Here is a 16,566-nt window from a genome sequence, read left to right as displayed (position 1 = left end):
AAAACCAACAAGCATAACCCATAAATTTGAAGAAGGAACACAATCTTTACCTGGGTTAGAGTTTTAGAGCTTTGAAGCTCTCGGCTTCAATGGCAGAAAAACCCACGGTGCTCAGATGGCGCATGCAAGGGTACCATTGAGTTCGTTAGGTCTCAAGGATTCCAAATATATGGTTTTTGGGGTTTGATTTGTGAAGGAAATGAGGTGAAAGTTAGAGAGAAGCTCTCGGAGCTTAGAGAGTGTGAGAAAGAGAGAGAAGAAACCGAAAGAAATAGAGCTGTGAGATTCTGAGATGTGTTTCGGGCAGAGATGAAAGGAAAGAGGGATCTGAGAGCTGCCACATGGCAGTTTAAGATCAATAGCCTTTCTAGATCAAGGGTTAGGATTAAAAGAGAATAAGGGACTAAATTGATAGGTAACAAATATATTCTAGGGGGAAAATGGAAATAGGATGAAAATATGGGGGTGGGGTTTAACAGTTGAGAGCTATTGTTCAACATATTTGAAGTACCTACATTTTTCATCCATCATTGAGTCCCAACGACGATCTATGATGACAATGTCGACCGAAACAAAATATGATACATCAACAAAATCAACACCAAGCATATTGTGCTTTTCTTACATCAACATAGCATCAGAAAATTGAAGTCGAACAAATCCGATCCCAAGACAACCTTGCCAACCTCTTTACAAAGTCACTGTTGAAGTTAACCTAATAGACTGGTCCGAGGAATTTGTATGCGTAATACAATGCTTGTAATTTTCATTTGGAAGTTTAGCCATAAAAGGAGTATCCAGAAGTATACTCACTTGACCTTAATATATTCTTTTTCCTACGATTAAGAGTATTTTTCCCATTGAGTTTTTGTCACCTGACTAGGTTTTAACAAGGCACCCATCATGGGCTAGTCATGCCCTTATTGTCACATCTCGACCCTAGCCCCTACCACATCCCGGGCTCGACTCTACTGTAGCACGATATTATCTGCTTTGGGACCCAGCCACGCCCTCACGGTTTTATTTCTGGGAACTCACGTGAGTAGAACTTCCTAGTGGGTCACCCATCTTAGGAATGCTCTAGCCCCTTTCTCGTTTAACTTCGGAGTTCATACGGAACTCGAAGCCAGTGAGCTCCTAAAAAGCCTCGTGCTAGGTAGAGATGAGAATATACATATAAGGCTTACAAGTTTCACTCTCTTGGGTGATGTGGGATGTTACAATCCACTTCCATTAGGGGCCCAACGTCCTCGTCGGCACACTTCCGCCTAAGGATTGGCTCTGATACCAAATTGTCACATCCCGGCCCTGCCCCCACCATATCTCGGGCTCGACTCCACCGTAGCACGATATTGTCCGCTTTGGGACCTGATCACGCCTTCACGGTTTTGTTTCTAGGAACTCACGCGAGCAAAACTTTACAGTGGGTCATCTATCCTGAGAATGCTTTAACCCCTTTCTCGTTTAACTTTTGAGTTTTTACGGAACCCGTAGCCGGTGAGCTCCCAAAAAGCCTTGTGCTTGGTAGAGATGAGAATATACATATAAAGCTTACAGGATTCACGCTCCTAGGCGATGTGGGATGTTACAATCCGCTTTGGGCCCCGATCACGCCATCACGTTTTTGTTTTTCGGAACTCACACGAGAATTTCCCAGTGGGTCACCCATCATGGGATTGCTCTCGCACGAACTTGTTTAACTTCGGAGTTCCAATGGAACCCGAAGTCACTGAGCTACCAAAATGCCTCATGCTAGGTAGAGATAAGAATATAAATATAAGACTTACATGATCCACTCCCTTAGGCGATGTGCGATGTTACAATCCACCCCCCCTTAGGGGTTCAATGTCCTCGTCGGCACACTTCCGGCCGGGGATTGGCTCTGATACTAAATTGTCACATCCCGACCTAAGCTCCACCACATCCCAAACTCGACTCCACCGTAACACGATAGTGTTCACTTTAGGCCCCGACCATGCCCTCATGGTTTTGTTTTTGGGAACTCACATGAGCAGAAATTCCCAGTGGGTCACCCATCTTGGGAATGCTCTGACCCTTTCTCGCTTAACTTTAGTGTTCTTACGAACCCCGAAGCCAGTGAGCTCCCAAAAGGCCTCGTGCTAGGTATAGATGAGAATATACATATAAGGTTTACATGATCCACTCCCCTTGGCGATGTAGGATGTTACACTTACGTACGTTCTACTTGGTCCTAAAGGTGTTTAGTTTTGAGTCAATGGAACTTCTCACCTTTTTCTTTAAACTAGGGTTTTTATCCCACCTTGTATTTTAACATAATGAGGTTTTGTGAGATTTATAATCTATGTGTTTTGCGACTCGCATTCACTCATTATGTTGAATAGACGAAACAACTTCGACAACTGCTTCTACATTTGCTTGAAAATCTGATGCGCTATCTACTTGAGCATTTAGATACTCAATGAGGAGATTGTGACGTAAAATTATAGTACATGTGTGACTGTATAAATCACTAGTAAATTGTCGGTAAGATAATAGAAAATCTTATCCCTTTATGATTGAATTACTTAGAGCACCTTTAAAAGAGGTGTCAAATTTTAAACATCAACATAATATTTGATAGCTTATGTGGCAATTTGACATTTTTTCCAGATTTTGCTCCATCCGATATGTTAAATAATAATATCATTTAATAAACTTTTGGTTATCTCTTTGTGGGGTCTAATGATTGAAGCAAATAATCAATTACTTGAAAAACACAACATTTACTATATATTAAAAATATTATCTAATAAATTTGACAGCAAGAGGTTTTGACTTCAATTGACTCACTCCACATAAGAAATTGAAAGCTTGGTTGGAGAGAGTGTGGTGCCATTTTTTATTATTGTCTATCTACGTGACACTTTTGACATCTCATTTAAAGATGGTCTTACAAAAAAGGATTCTCCTCAATTTATAATAAATAAAGACACGAGACATAACACACAAACTCCCATTGTCGCACCCCTTTAGTATAATGAGCCACAACATCACCAACATGCTTAAAAAAAAAAAAGCCTTTAACAAAAAGCTTCCGGTACTGTTCACTTTAATGAAAAACCACATTTTTACGTTAAAAAGTCAATCCTGCTACTATTCACTTTCCCTTTATTTTGTCCTTATCATTAAGACTCAAAGTTTGTAAACCATTTTTATTAGTTTTCCTTAAAAAAAGAATTGTTCAAGCTTTGGATCTCTTTCATCAAGGCCAACAGATCAAGTGATTTGGGCCCTTGAAACTTGATCCAAGGACTAAAAATAAAGATTCCCTTTAAAAGTTATAATAATTTTAGTCGTTGAATCAACTTTCAAAAATCCGGATTATTTTTAAATTTTGAAAAATAATAATTTTATCCACAAATTGAAAATTAAAAAGGATAATACTAATCAACATGCACACGTCAATCCACGATGATGTCCCAAATAGCAGTGCGCCTCCGACACAAACCACTCCCAACGAATAAGTATTTTCGGTGGCTACTTTCTCATTCAACGCTGAATATTTAACACGCACCACCACCAAGCTTTCTTTCCCCATACACATCGCACCCTCAGAAAACTTTCTGAGACCCCAAAGCTTTGGTGGATTCTTTTTCCTATACCAAATTTAATCTTGGGGTTTCTCTTGGTTCCAGTCCTTCGCATCCCGAACCACCGCAAACCGCTTTTCCCCGCCGATCAACCGCCACCTCCTCCATCTCTCCCTTCCGGCAAAATCCAAATCCAGGTTATCACTTGCCCTTTCTGCTTTTTTAATTCTTGAAATCTTTGTGTTCATCGATCTGCTAATTTCGGAGCGAACCCACATTAATTTTTCATCATTACTTCTCGACTACTGTTTTTTTTCGATCTTGATTTGATTAAACCATCCAGAATTAACACATAAATCAAATATTCATGTAATTTTTTTTTTGTTTATAGTTGTTTTTCGATTTAATTTTTCTGATAAATATTGGGTGTTGTAGGTGAAGTTTGGATTTTTGGGTTGGGAATAGAAGATGGGGGCATTCATTTCCAGGTTTTGGTTCATGTTGTTTCCTGCAAAAGAGTATAAGATAGTGGTGGTTGGGTTGGATAATGCTGGGAAAACCACTACCCTTTACAAATTACACTTGGGAGAGGTTGTCACCACAAACCCTACTGTAGGCAGCAACGTTGAAGAGCTTGTCTACAAGAACATTCGATTCGAGGTACCTTAACCATTCCCATCTGTATCGCTCTTCTATGTTATGCTTTTGTTTATTTCGTTAACGGAAAGTTATCCATTTTAGGATGGATGAGTTTCTTGATCAAGTTAGGGCATTCTTGTGTGTGGTCGAGCTGTCGAGGGGTCCTATTTATCTATGTTTATTGGATTCTTCTTGTTTTCTAACAACCTTTTTTGCTAGACTTTCTAATGTTTGGAAATTGATTTGAATTTCTCAGTTTCCTTTTTTGTTCTTCTGGTAGATATTTCAAGATAGCTATGCAGTTGATTGGGGTGTTTAAAGAAATCATCTTTCCCAATTGTTTTGTTTCTTAATAGTGCACATAGGTTTTCTCTCTCTTCTATTTTGTTGGCATCCAAATTGTCTTTTTGGCTGTTGAGGTTATGTCAACCTCGCTAATAGCAAGCATGAGGTTTCAAGTGACAAAATTGAGCATCTAGATGTATCTGTTACTTTCCCTCTATTGCTTGCAATGCCTCTACTGCTATTGACAATCCTGTCCATGGAAATGCCTATGACAGTAATCCCACCCAGCAAACTCATATAGTTAATGGTCGTTTGATAATTCACTGTAGTTTATGGGGAGGAAATTGTTGGGTGAAGTTGTTTCTTTTAAGATTGCTGGTGCTGTATTGGGGTATTCACAGCAGTATGAGCTTTTTGCCTTTTTCACAAATCTTATCTGAAGCATAATAGTAGTAGGCTTTTCCCGGTAACTTTCAAAGTTGATTATCTGTTCTAATAATCAAGAGTAATATTTTGTTTTGGTTGACGGAATTTTTGTAACCATAAGCACACAATACGTTGAAGTATTTCGCATCAAGTACTTTATTAGGCAGTATACCGTGCTTGATGCGATTAGACGAAAGGTTAAGAGTTAACCGGAAACACACTATGTTTTCATATTCTCTAAAATCCTCTCACAGTTTGGAGGTGTTTCCCATGAGAGTACTTGACTATAAGTGCTTGAACATTCTTTTGTGGGAAGATGATAAGAGTTGGTTTAAGTTTTAGTTTAATATATTCCTGGTCTTTATATAAGATAATCATTCATTCCGTTAGGATTCCTAGTGTGCTGATGTGGCACACATATAGGGGCTATAAGTCCAATAATATGGTGCCATGTGGATTACACCAAAGTAATTTTTTTTAAATTATAAAATCTGTAAAAGAAAAGAGAAAACAAAATAAAAATCTCTCTCTCCTCCCTCACTTCTATCTATTCGTACCCAGCTCACCTCAATGTCCACCAACCTCTCCAGGTCTAAATCGCTCCTCAAGTTTCTTCTTTGAAGGAACTTTCAATCTTGGTTTGCTGCGGGGAAGACTGGGAAGTCGTTGACCCTAGTTGGGAACATGATTTTCTGCAGAGAAGGATTCTGCTGTAGAATTGTGTATGGAGAGTCTCGGTTTATCCAGAATCGGAACCAGGGATTGGGATTTTGGCTAGCAATGGAAGAAAACTGAAGAAACCTTTCCCCGACTCTCTATTGCTTCCCTAGCATCGCCCCTAGGGCTACTGGCGACCTTGTCTTCCTTCAGATTGGAGGTTGCAACCTCTCGCCGACTTGTAATAGTAGGCTCCAGCAGTGAGTGCAGGGGATCAGGGTGGGGTTAAATTAGATTAGAATACACATTTTTTTGCCCTACGAGTTAACGGGTTCAAATTAGAATAATAATTTGTAATTTATAATGAGAATTTATTGGTTTAACTTTAACATTTGGGGCTGCGATAAAGGAGGAGCAGCTATAATTTGTGGCGAGGTGTGTTGTTGGCTGTGATGGAGGAGTTTGGTGGAGAAAGATGACCAGAATTCATTTGGATTTATTTAATCTTATTTTACATTCTTTTGATACTTTCTTGTTTTTTGTTTTGTTTTGTGGATTTTATGATTTAAAAAAAATCAATTAATTTGGTATAATCCACATGGCACCATATTATTGGACTTGTGGGCCCTATATGTGCCACATCAGCACACTAACAAAATTGTTAACGGAATCCTAATGGAAGGACCACATGGATGTGTGGCAGTGAAAGTAAGGGACCAAATTGATTGATTTTGAAACTCAGGGACCAAATTGATCGATTAGGTCAATCTCAGGGACTATTTGCGATAAAAACCCTTCATTTATTAAATATGATGAATTTATAAGAGAATGAAGAAAGTAATGTCATAACAGTTGTTAGGATTTGGGGTATTTGGAGGAGGTAGATTAAGGGAACATATATTTGGGTTTAATTTTATCTGGCTCGTTTTTCTCATTGTTACTTCTTTTTCAGTGTTATTTGCTTTTATTCTAGTTACTGACTAGAGCCATATATGTGTGTGTGTGTGTGTGTGTGTGTCATCATTTGGACATCTAAAATGGCATAGACTTCATTTTGTGATATCTGGAGGATGTAATGGTCCATGTTGTGTTTTTGAAATATGTGCTTAAACATGTCAGGATACATCCAACCATTCAGTAAGCATGAAACTTCAACATTACTTACCGAGCATGATAACTATGTATGGTGATCAATGAAGTGTAGAAATGAATTGAATGTTGTCATTAAAACTTACAAGATAGTGCTTCATGTAAAGTCGTAGCCTTGGTCTGTGTATGAGTCTTTTTCATTTGAGCTCATTGAATATTTTCAGCTACGGCATTTAAATGATGCTCTATATCTCAACCCTAAGCTCGATCAAATGTCAGTCGTGCTCTCAGTTTTCTGTTCCGTTGTCATTTTTTCATTTCGTTTTCTCCTTCAAGGCACTGTATCAGTTTAGGTTTATATATTGTTAGATGCAAAGAGCTACAGATGATACCTGCAAATCATGTGAATGACAGGTATGGGATCTTGGGGGACAAGAAAGACTGAGGACTTCATGGGCAACATATTACCGTGGAACTCACGCTATCATTGCGGTTATAGACAGTACAGATAGAGCCAGAATTTCAATAATGAAAGATGAACTGTTCAGGTTGCTGGCACATGAGGATCTTCAACATTCTGTTGTGCTGGTTTTTGCAAATAAGCAAGACCTCAAGGATGCAATGACCCCAGCAGAGATCACCGACACGCTCTCTCTGCACAGCATCAAGAATCATGACTGGCACATCCAAGCCTGTTGTGCCCTCACAGGAGACGGGCTGTACGATGGTCTAGGTTGGATTGCCCAGCACGTTACAGGGAAAGCGCCCACTTGAAGAAAGACAGATTTTTCATGTAAGCGGGGTTTCGAGGCCAGTTGATGATACAGTGTCACAGCTGTGTATCATCAAAGCTATTTGCTTGGAACAAACGTGTAGATCATTTCCAATTTCAAATGCTGGAAAAATATTTTACCTTCTGAATCATTAAGCAGTTCATTAAACAATACGATATGCGTGGAGATTTGTAACGCTCTGCCGATACAGTGAAGCATTTTGATTGAAAAATTGTTACTCTGCACAATCTGCCTCAAATTAAAGGCTCTCGAAATCAAAGTAGTGCCATAAATTGTCTTCTGCACAATGTAACGTTTTGTAAAATATTTGCGAACAACAGTAGTAACGAAATCTTTGAACTGTCCTAATGGAAGCCTGCGTGCGAATAACAGTAACAAGGAAATCTTTGAAACGTCCCGATTGAAGCCTGTGAACAAAAGACGATGGAAGCCTGGAACTCAGTAAAGACCGTCACAATATCCAGCACCTGCAACCTTTCGAGTCTTGGGGGCCTTCGAACCATCGATCCCAGAATGGATTAAGAGGGCCGTGTGTTCTGTCAATCAAGGGAAATGACAATCAGGGAAATGGGTAAGTTTACGAAACAAAGCAAACAAGTAGAATAGAGGTGTTACATTGGGAGTAATGGATCCGGCTTTGTTTCTGCACCCTTCAGTATTCTGGAGTACAAAACGAAAGTCGGTTAGCATAATGGTCACAGTCGAAACTAGGATTCTACAATATTCTAAGTATCTGCCGTGCTTACTCCTTGCACGCAGATGATGCGTTTTCCATCTTTTCAAGTTGCTCCAGTTCTTCCTGCGGAAAAAAATGAGCAGAATAAAATCCATTCATCAGTCTTAATAATGATGTCATGCTGATAAATCATGACAAAGCACACGCGCACGCTCACACGCACACGCACGCAACAAGCTGTTGAGTCCCTTTTCTGGGTGCCTTTTGGATTACCAAATCACAGAACCAGACAATGGAAACTCCTGTCCACCAAAAAGATGAAAACAAATAAAGCAATAACCATGATAAATCTCCAATTCCACATTAAACCTCATGTGAAAAGTGTCCCTAGACGCTGGCCATAAAAATTCAGGGTAGTGCAAGGCTGAAACATGTCACTAAATGCTTGACAATGGTGGGTGGCAGCTAAGCAAAAATGTTAACACAATAATGCAAAAGGACACATTTCAAACTTATCTTAACAAGAAATGTTTAACACCGTACAGTTAATTGACATCCAACTTTTTGCCCAGAACGTTTTGTATGCCTCACTCTTTCCTCAAGGTACCCTACCGACTTGATGGAAGAGTGAGTCACGAAACTCAGAAATCTTTAACCTTAGTTGTTTCCCAAGACAGAGGATATGGAGTTGTGTTTCTTTAAAGAAGGTATGATAAGTTTCAAGAGCACGCGGCATCAATTGAGATATGAAAGTACAATTAGACCACACCTCAAACCAAAACTTGAAAATAACTCCAGACATTTTGACTGTCCCACCATTAGATTTGGTTTCACAAATCTTACATGCAGCATAACATTAGCAACCAGTTTAACAGCTTTTAGCCCCAGATAATGACACGTCCCACCGATATATGTGGTTGCTTCTAGGTTGGTGGATGCAGTGTTTTAACAATTAAAGTCAATACTCAAAAGAGGTTAAAATATTCAAACACAAATGTAACAAAATTCCTAATTTTCTACTCAGCACACGAGAAGCCATCTTTCAAAACACTCCGAAACCATTTAATTAGCCTGTCATTTATGGCGAACTTTACAGCTGAAAAGTCAAAACTTAGTGCTCAAGGTACTCTTAATGTTAGTAGCTGTGGCCAATTTAACCATTACAAATTCATATTATCAATAAAGCCTCTGGTAACTTTAAAATAGTTTTGGAGATTCCTATTTTCAACTGAATGTTCAGCCGTTTAAGCTATTGTGACTGCAGTTCTTTTCTTGTGCTATGTAGGTCCTTCCAATGTCGTCAAATTTTCAATTTTATTCTAATTTTCAGTTATCAACAATTCGATAGGTCGTTCATTTTCACAATGCAGCATACATTGGAAACCTTATTCTTTCACTTATTTATCCACAACAACCCTGGTTACCTGGTCATCTTGTCAACCTAATGAACTTTTGTCTTCACAACTTAAGGACAAGAATCTTGCAAGTGTCTTGCACCACATTTGGCAACAAGAGAATCATCAAAAACATAACTTCAGAGTTTGATGCAGAGGGCTTAAATACGTATACAAACACAAGTCAAAGGAATGAGGAAAGTAGGCCACTGTATAATTAATGCGTAGAGCTCAACGATTCACTTCTCAAGAGTCAAAAGTGAACATATAAAACTAAAATACACAGCTACACCTCTTAGCAGTAAAAGTTATCATGCTTTCATCACCAACACAACCAATCAATTGTTCAGATGAAACATGTACTCACCCAAGGCATGAGAACTCGACACTAAAGAGTCCCTGACCAATCACATGTATTACCCCATTATTATTTATTATCTATCTGTTGCGAATCAAATTACCCTTCTGCACATCGGATAATGAACTATAACCGAGACGTCAATCAAACTACGCCTAAGCGCAAACATACATAATAACTCGACCTGACTAAACTAAACGACTAAAAACTCCAACAATTTCTACATTCTGCAAAACATATGGTTAGAGAGGAGGTCACATGGCCGCAAACGGAAAACCTGATTAAGAGGGTCACATTTAATAGAACAACCCTCATAAATTTTGAGTAACAACGAATAAGAGCATCGCATGGCGGCAATAGGGAAAGCTGAGAATACACACAAAAGGGTGAGCATAAGCTTCCCAAACTCTCACGGTACACTACAGAACTAGGAAACCGAACCTACGGATCGACGAAACAGGACCACAATCTAGCCAAAACAATCAAACCAAACCATTTCAAACTCTACAACCATTTAATCACATTCATCACACATCTAACAATTCCAATAAATGCATTTTTAATATACTTCGAATCCTAGATTCCATCATTGACTCCCTAAACCTTCAGACTCCAAACAAACAGAAAATTCAGTGACCGTACAAATCCAGCAGCTAACTGAATTCAACCTTGAAAATTGGAAATTTTCACCATATGTTGGCACATGCATCCAATCACAATCAGAAACGAAACATAAGACAATCAAAACCCAACAACATAAGACCAACTCAAATTCCCAACATCATAGACAAAGTAAAAGAATCACGCTGACCTCTAAGAATCTAGTTTCTTGCTCGAGCCGCTTCAACTCGGCATGTATCCTGTGCTTCCCTCTGGTATCGGCGGCTGACAAAGACTGCAGCCGTTGGGTTGTCGGGCTCAATGTTTCCGACCCATCCGATTGCATCGTATCACAGAACCCACTAAAGCTTCAAACTTTAGAGCAAATACCCAGTTGCAAAAACCAACATATATCACAAAGAAACAATCCGATCATTGCAGAAACGCCATTAGAGCGGAAACCAACGACGACCCAGAAATCTTCATGGACCCCACAGCCAATTTCTCACCAGAAACACGCAAAGGAGCGGATCTAGCAGTGAAAGAGAAAGGGAATGAAATGGGAAAGCAAGAAAGTTTCTTTCTTCTTTGTATGTTTGGTTGTTTGGTTGTTTGGTTGTTTGGTAGTGGAGGGAGTGTTGGATGAAAGCTTGTTATCTTTTTTCTGTTTTTATAATTTTCTGCGTCTTTTTTGTCTCTCTTTCTCTCTCTGCTTTTTACTTTCTCTCTCTACTTTTGGAGTCCAAGCAGTCATACAGATTCTCTACTTTGTTGTGCCGCCCCCACGCGGCGTTTTTCCCCCAACCTTTGCGCCGGTAATTGTGGATGGGTGCGCGCATGGTACTGTGGGCTTGGAAAGGACAATATTTAGCTCAGGTTTTAAGTACTAGAAAGTAGAAAGGGGGAGAAAAGGTCCGTAGAATCACACTGCTTGTGGGGTTGGTGTTGTGGCCCCTTGTAGCCTTGTAGGATATCGCTTAGAGCAAGTTCACCCGGAAGACTTTGTGTCAGCACTCAGCGTATTTATCCACTCAAATAAACAATAATAAACCCCAGCAAACAGTAATAGGCCAAAGCATCTCCACTCCTAAAAATACACTAGCACCCAGCCTATCTAATATTATATTATTTTATTCATATCAATTAATATTTTATCATTTAATTTATTTTTTATTTTTTCTTCTTTCTTCCTTTCCCTTTCCGGTCCTTTCTTTATCATTTATTTTTTCTTTTTTCTTCTTTCTTCCTTTCCCTCACCATGTCGGTACCAATCAATACTCAACCTCCGACCAAGACCTCGACACCCAGGACTTCAACCTTCACCGCACGATCGCGGAGCTCAACCTGGACCACCTCAACAAGGTGTTCGTGGCCGTCGGGTTTCTAAAGCGGGACCCGAACAAGATCCGGACGGCGCAAGAGCACACGGACTCGCTGCTGTGAATGGAGTACAGGAAGACGAAGCGGCCAGTGGCGTTCACGAGGTCGACAGGAGACGGCCTCCAGTTCAAACTTCCTTCGGACGCCATGCTGGTGTCACCATGGCATCAGATAGGCCGGTCCCAAGGTCTGTCGATTTTAGGCCGGCATGTGGACTGGCATGGGCTGGGTGCCAGTCAATTGGGTCGGCTGGAGCAAATTCACTGGGTCCTGGCCTATTTTTTCAGCTGGGTGCTGGGCAAAAAGTCCTCCAGTGGACTTGCTCTTATATGGAACTTGTATGTCACTATTGTGGCGTTCGTTCGATTAAAATGCTATTCATATTGTACTGTGTTCCAAGACACGAGAGATAGAGTCAAGTAGACTTACCAGCTCGGAGCATCGAACTCGGGACTTCCCACGTTTTTTTTGTTTATTGGGGAACCGCAATCCATACCCTTACCATCTAGTGGTGGTTTAGGTTTATCACCTGTTGCTGTTAGTACAATTTCATTTGTGCGACGGTGTGGTATATTGGAGTTGTGTTATGAATTCACCTATTACAAAAAGAGATTACAAGTCAATGATTAAGAGCATTTACTTTTGCATTTGAGGTTAGACTCTTCCAATACTACTTTTATAAAAGAAAAAAAACAAATTCACCTAGTACGTGTACAAATATTAAAAACTTAATACTAAATCATAAATAGTGAATAATTTGTGTAAATTTATTGTAACAGATGATTAGGTTTGGTGTAGTGGGTTAAAAAATAGAATGTAATGTTTATACTTATATACATCAATTGTCCCACATTATCTACGAGATGATGAAATCAGATATACTCAATTTGGAGTTACTGAAGGCGAGATAGAGTAGATGAACGTTAAAAAATTTGTTCAACTCTAAAATCCTTAAAAAGTATTACACACTTTAATACCACATCAACATATCACATGATACGAACAATTCTACCACACTAAAATTAACCTTTTCTTTTTCATATTAAGGTTCATTTGCTCTTCTTATTGTTCAAAAGCATTGGGGTTTGATTGAAATTGATTTCAAAATGACTGAAAACTACTTTGGAGAATGCATTTTTGGGTTTCAAAAGTAGTTAAAGTGCTTTTCCATTATTAACTTACCGTTTTACTAAAGATTGGTTTCAAAAGCATTTTCATTAAAAACGTTTTCAACCATTTTAAAAGCACTTTCTAACGAACCCTTAGTGTGGTGATGCGTCTATTCGCAAGCAACCTCATACCACTCCTCTCACTTTTATCCTTCATTTTGGTACGTGTACATACTTAAAGTGAGTATTTGATGTAATTTATAGGGGTGGTTCGGTATGGGATCCCATACCGAAACCCTTGTCCCGATTCCCATACCGAAATTTTCGGGAATCCCAATTTCAATACCGATTCCAAACCAAATTTTCGGGAATCCCAATTTTCGGGAATCCCGAAATAGTTTTGGGATTTCAGGACAAATCGGGAATCCCGAAATAATTTTGGGCTTTTGGCAAGTGGCCCAGCCTCAAACTTGATTTATACGGCCGGCACGATGATCAACAAGACCGGCCAGCAGCTCGGGCACCACACCAACCTGTACAATAAATGTTCAGAATTATACGTAGGCTGAGAGTGGTAATGAACAAAATTAATCAACTGCCTAGAAATGTATTTTCAGCCAAAGATCTTTCTTTTCTTTACCTATTCCTTTCATGAAAAGAAAGAAGGGAAGTTCACAAATTTGACTCCTTGGTCGGTGGGGAAGGAAGAAAACACAATTCTCTTCATCAACCATCGCATCTGAACCATGTGCTTGAACCTGTAAGAAGATGAGTTTCAGACAAGAATGCTTCATAAGAAGATGAATAATCCGGTTCATGCTCAAAAACTTCACCAATCCATACTTGCCAGTATCCCGATGTTGACAAAGTGCAATGGAAAAATGATCAAAAGCACAAAAAACAGGTTTAGCCTGTGTACTAATACTAGAACTGAGAATAACTATCCTTTTTTGCCTATAGCAGCATATGGCACACGGACAAGGCATGCGGTAGCTTTTTGACTCAAAACAGAAACAAGTGTTGATGATTCCAAACTAAAATCTTACAAATTAAAATGTAGGAAAATGCAGTCTTCAAATATCAACTCAGCTTTCCCAGGAGTTGGTGCAATAAGTGTTAATACAGTTGAACTTCCGAAATAAGCATTCACTCAATGATTTTAGAGTGAGACTATTTTAGACACTCATGCTTTCGAACTCAGCATTTACTCAATATTAAGTTCAGAAACTAAGAGTAACTCGCACTACTTAAAAAAATTCAACAAAACATCATAAGAGAAGAGGTGATATACAAACATGTATAAAATTATACCGATAGTGATGTGAAATTGCACCCATACACATTGCAAAAACTTCACCATTGCAAAAGAAAAAAAATGCAGAGCAACAATCAAAATCATTCCTTGTCCTTACCACATAAATCTCTCGCTTAAACTCTATGGCAAGACACTCAATTGCAATGTCATCTCCGAAAGCTGCAGCATGACCTTCTCTGACCCAAACTCACGCAGTACTTCAACTAATAACCCTCGAATCAATGCTCCCTAGAAAACCACAACAGACCTGCCTAAATTCTGTGAAGAGACAAAATCGCAAAAGAAAAAAGAAAGAGCGAGAGGTGTGTGTGTGACAGTGAGATAGAGAGATTTCAGAAAACTAAATTAATTACCTAATTTCAGAAAACCAAGTGAGACCGTGAGAGAGATCCCCAGTTCTGTCCGTGAGAGAGAACCCTCGAATCAATGCAGTTCTGTGACCATGAGAGAGAGAGATCGCGAGAGAGAGTGGTGGTTGTGTGGTGAAGGAAGGCTGGAGAGTCAGAGACGAGAGTATGGTGTGGTGGTGGGCCCGTGGCTGGTCGTAATTCGACAGTCTGGTGAGGGACGGACGACGTTGGTGAGGGCCGGAGGCTAAGGGTCAGGGCTGCACTTCGAAACAAATGAACGGAGGAACTGAAATGTTCAAATGTGATCTGACCTAAAAAAGAAATCAACAGCACAGATTAAATCCAAAACAATCAACGGTTGAAATAATTCTCTTATAATTAAAAAATTATATATATATATATTTTTTTTTCGGTTCGGTATGGGAATACCGAAAAAATGAAATGCAATACCGAATCCCATACCGAAACTTTCGCTATGGTTTGGGATTACATCCCGAAAATTTCGGGAATTTTGGTTTGGGATCGGGATTTTTTTGGTTTGGTTTGAGATTTTTGGGATTTTTTTTCCAGCCTACTAATTTAGATGGCTGGGTAAATTGAAGATTAATTAAAAGGCGTAACTCCAGCTTCAAAATCCAAAAGCTTTGCATATTAGGCCTTCAGTAACCTATTTGAGCCCATAAGAATTCGAATGGCATCACTAGTCAAACACGGCTACGCTTTGGTATATGGGCTTCTTATGCTAAACTCTGTCATTTACTAGGTTTCTGTAAACTTGAGTAAAACCGTAAGACCAGCTATATTTTTTTGAATGTGCTATCTACACATTCTTTTTTACTTCTTCTATACTCCTTGTTAATTTTTGTTCTTTAATCTTCTTTAATTCATCCGATCCAAAGATAAAATTAAAAAGGTGTGTGAGAAGTAAAAAAGAGTGTGTGGATATCACATCTTTTTTTTCTCTAGTCTTGTTGCACATTTAAACCCTATATTTTTTTTCTTATTGCTTCCTTCGCCCATATCTAAAATATGAATCCGGACTAACAAATTTCTCAGATGAAAGACCAGCCACCATATACGACGACGCTACGTGTTCAATCCACACAGCTGTCGACGCCCACTGCCACCTACGTCCACGTTCCACTCAGTCCATCAAATTCCTTAATTAAAACCCTAAACCATGTCATTCGTCTCTGCAATCTCCTCCTCCCTCTTAAAACGAACCATCCCGTTTTGTTCATCCGCGGCTACTACTATCCTAGCCACGACAGGAAACGGGGCTACACAGTTTCTATCCCTAAAAAAACCCATATTCCCCTCAGCATCTCATCTCCTAGCCCCTGCCCTACCCGACCCGCCCGACCAGCCTTCTACTCTTCCTGAGCTCCCTGGAATTTCCACCTCTCCGGAAGTAGACCCGACTACTACTATACCACCTGAAGTCAGACCATATCCTCCACCACTAGAGGCCGGTCCAAACCCGGGTCCGGATTTTCCTGTACCTCCCTTGAACCGGCCTCTTGTGCCTGATATTCCGCCACGTTTTCCTGATAACCCACTCCCTAATACCGGTATACTGCCGCCGCAGCCACCTGATGTCGTACCTCCGCCTCCCCCGGGGCCTGAGATTATACCTCCTCAAGCTCCACTGCCACCACCAACTGGCCCGGGCGGGCGTATTGTTGTCTAGGTTGTGAATTGAGTTTTCAAATTTGACGGGAAATTTTGGATGTATATAGAAACAATCTACTTGTTCTATTACTAAAAAATTTGGTTTTTTTTTTTTTTGGACAAATGAAAGAATTTTCCGAAGTTAATTTTGATTACCTCACGATATACGATGAACGTATGTGATTGGAGAAGGAGAGGATCCTCATCCCCAACTAAATGCATCACCTTGAATTTATTATCTTAACGTTGAATGTTTTGTTGGTGACAAAGAT

General features: G+C 39.6%; 3 protein-coding genes across 3 annotated transcripts; 2 read left to right on the top strand and 1 right to left on the bottom strand.

Annotated features, from left to right (window-relative positions):
• The first annotated feature begins 3,429 nt into the window (after nucleotides 1-3,429).
• Nucleotides 3,430-7,668, top strand: LOC114820456 (uncharacterized). Its single transcript, XM_029091096.2, has 3 exons — nucleotides 3,430-3,748; nucleotides 3,987-4,211; nucleotides 7,062-7,668. The coding sequence occupies exons 2-3, from the start codon at nucleotides 4,020-4,022 to the stop codon at nucleotides 7,419-7,421; spliced, it is 552 nt and encodes a 183-aa protein (XP_028946929.1). The 5' UTR covers nucleotides 3,430-3,748; nucleotides 3,987-4,019; the 3' UTR covers nucleotides 7,422-7,668.
• On the bottom strand, nucleotides 7,627-11,340 carry LOC114820457 (guanine nucleotide-binding protein subunit gamma 2-like). The gene is made up of 4 exons (XM_029091097.2): nucleotides 10,681-11,340; nucleotides 8,188-8,240; nucleotides 8,057-8,101; nucleotides 7,627-7,977 (listed from the first exon to the last, which is right to left on the bottom strand). Exons 1-4 carry the CDS (start codon nucleotides 10,813-10,815, stop codon nucleotides 7,893-7,895), a joined length of 318 nt encoding a protein of 105 aa, XP_028946930.1. The 5' UTR covers nucleotides 10,816-11,340; the 3' UTR covers nucleotides 7,627-7,892.
• Nucleotides 11,341-15,803: 4,463 nt separating this feature from the next.
• On the top strand, nucleotides 15,804-16,313 carry LOC139190834 (proline-rich receptor-like protein kinase PERK2). The gene has a single exon (XM_070811323.1). The coding sequence runs from the start codon at nucleotides 15,804-15,806 to the stop codon at nucleotides 16,311-16,313; it is 510 nt and encodes a 169-aa protein (XP_070667424.1).
• The last annotated feature ends 253 nt before the right edge of the window (nucleotides 16,314-16,566 follow it).

Source organism: Malus domestica, chromosome 13, assembly GCF_042453785.1.
Source record: "Malus domestica chromosome 13, GDT2T_hap1".
Taxonomy (NCBI): Eukaryota; Viridiplantae; Streptophyta; class Magnoliopsida; order Rosales; family Rosaceae; genus Malus; species Malus domestica.
The sequence above is the reverse complement of the archived record's forward strand: the minus strand, read 5'-3'. Positions and strand labels throughout refer to the sequence as shown.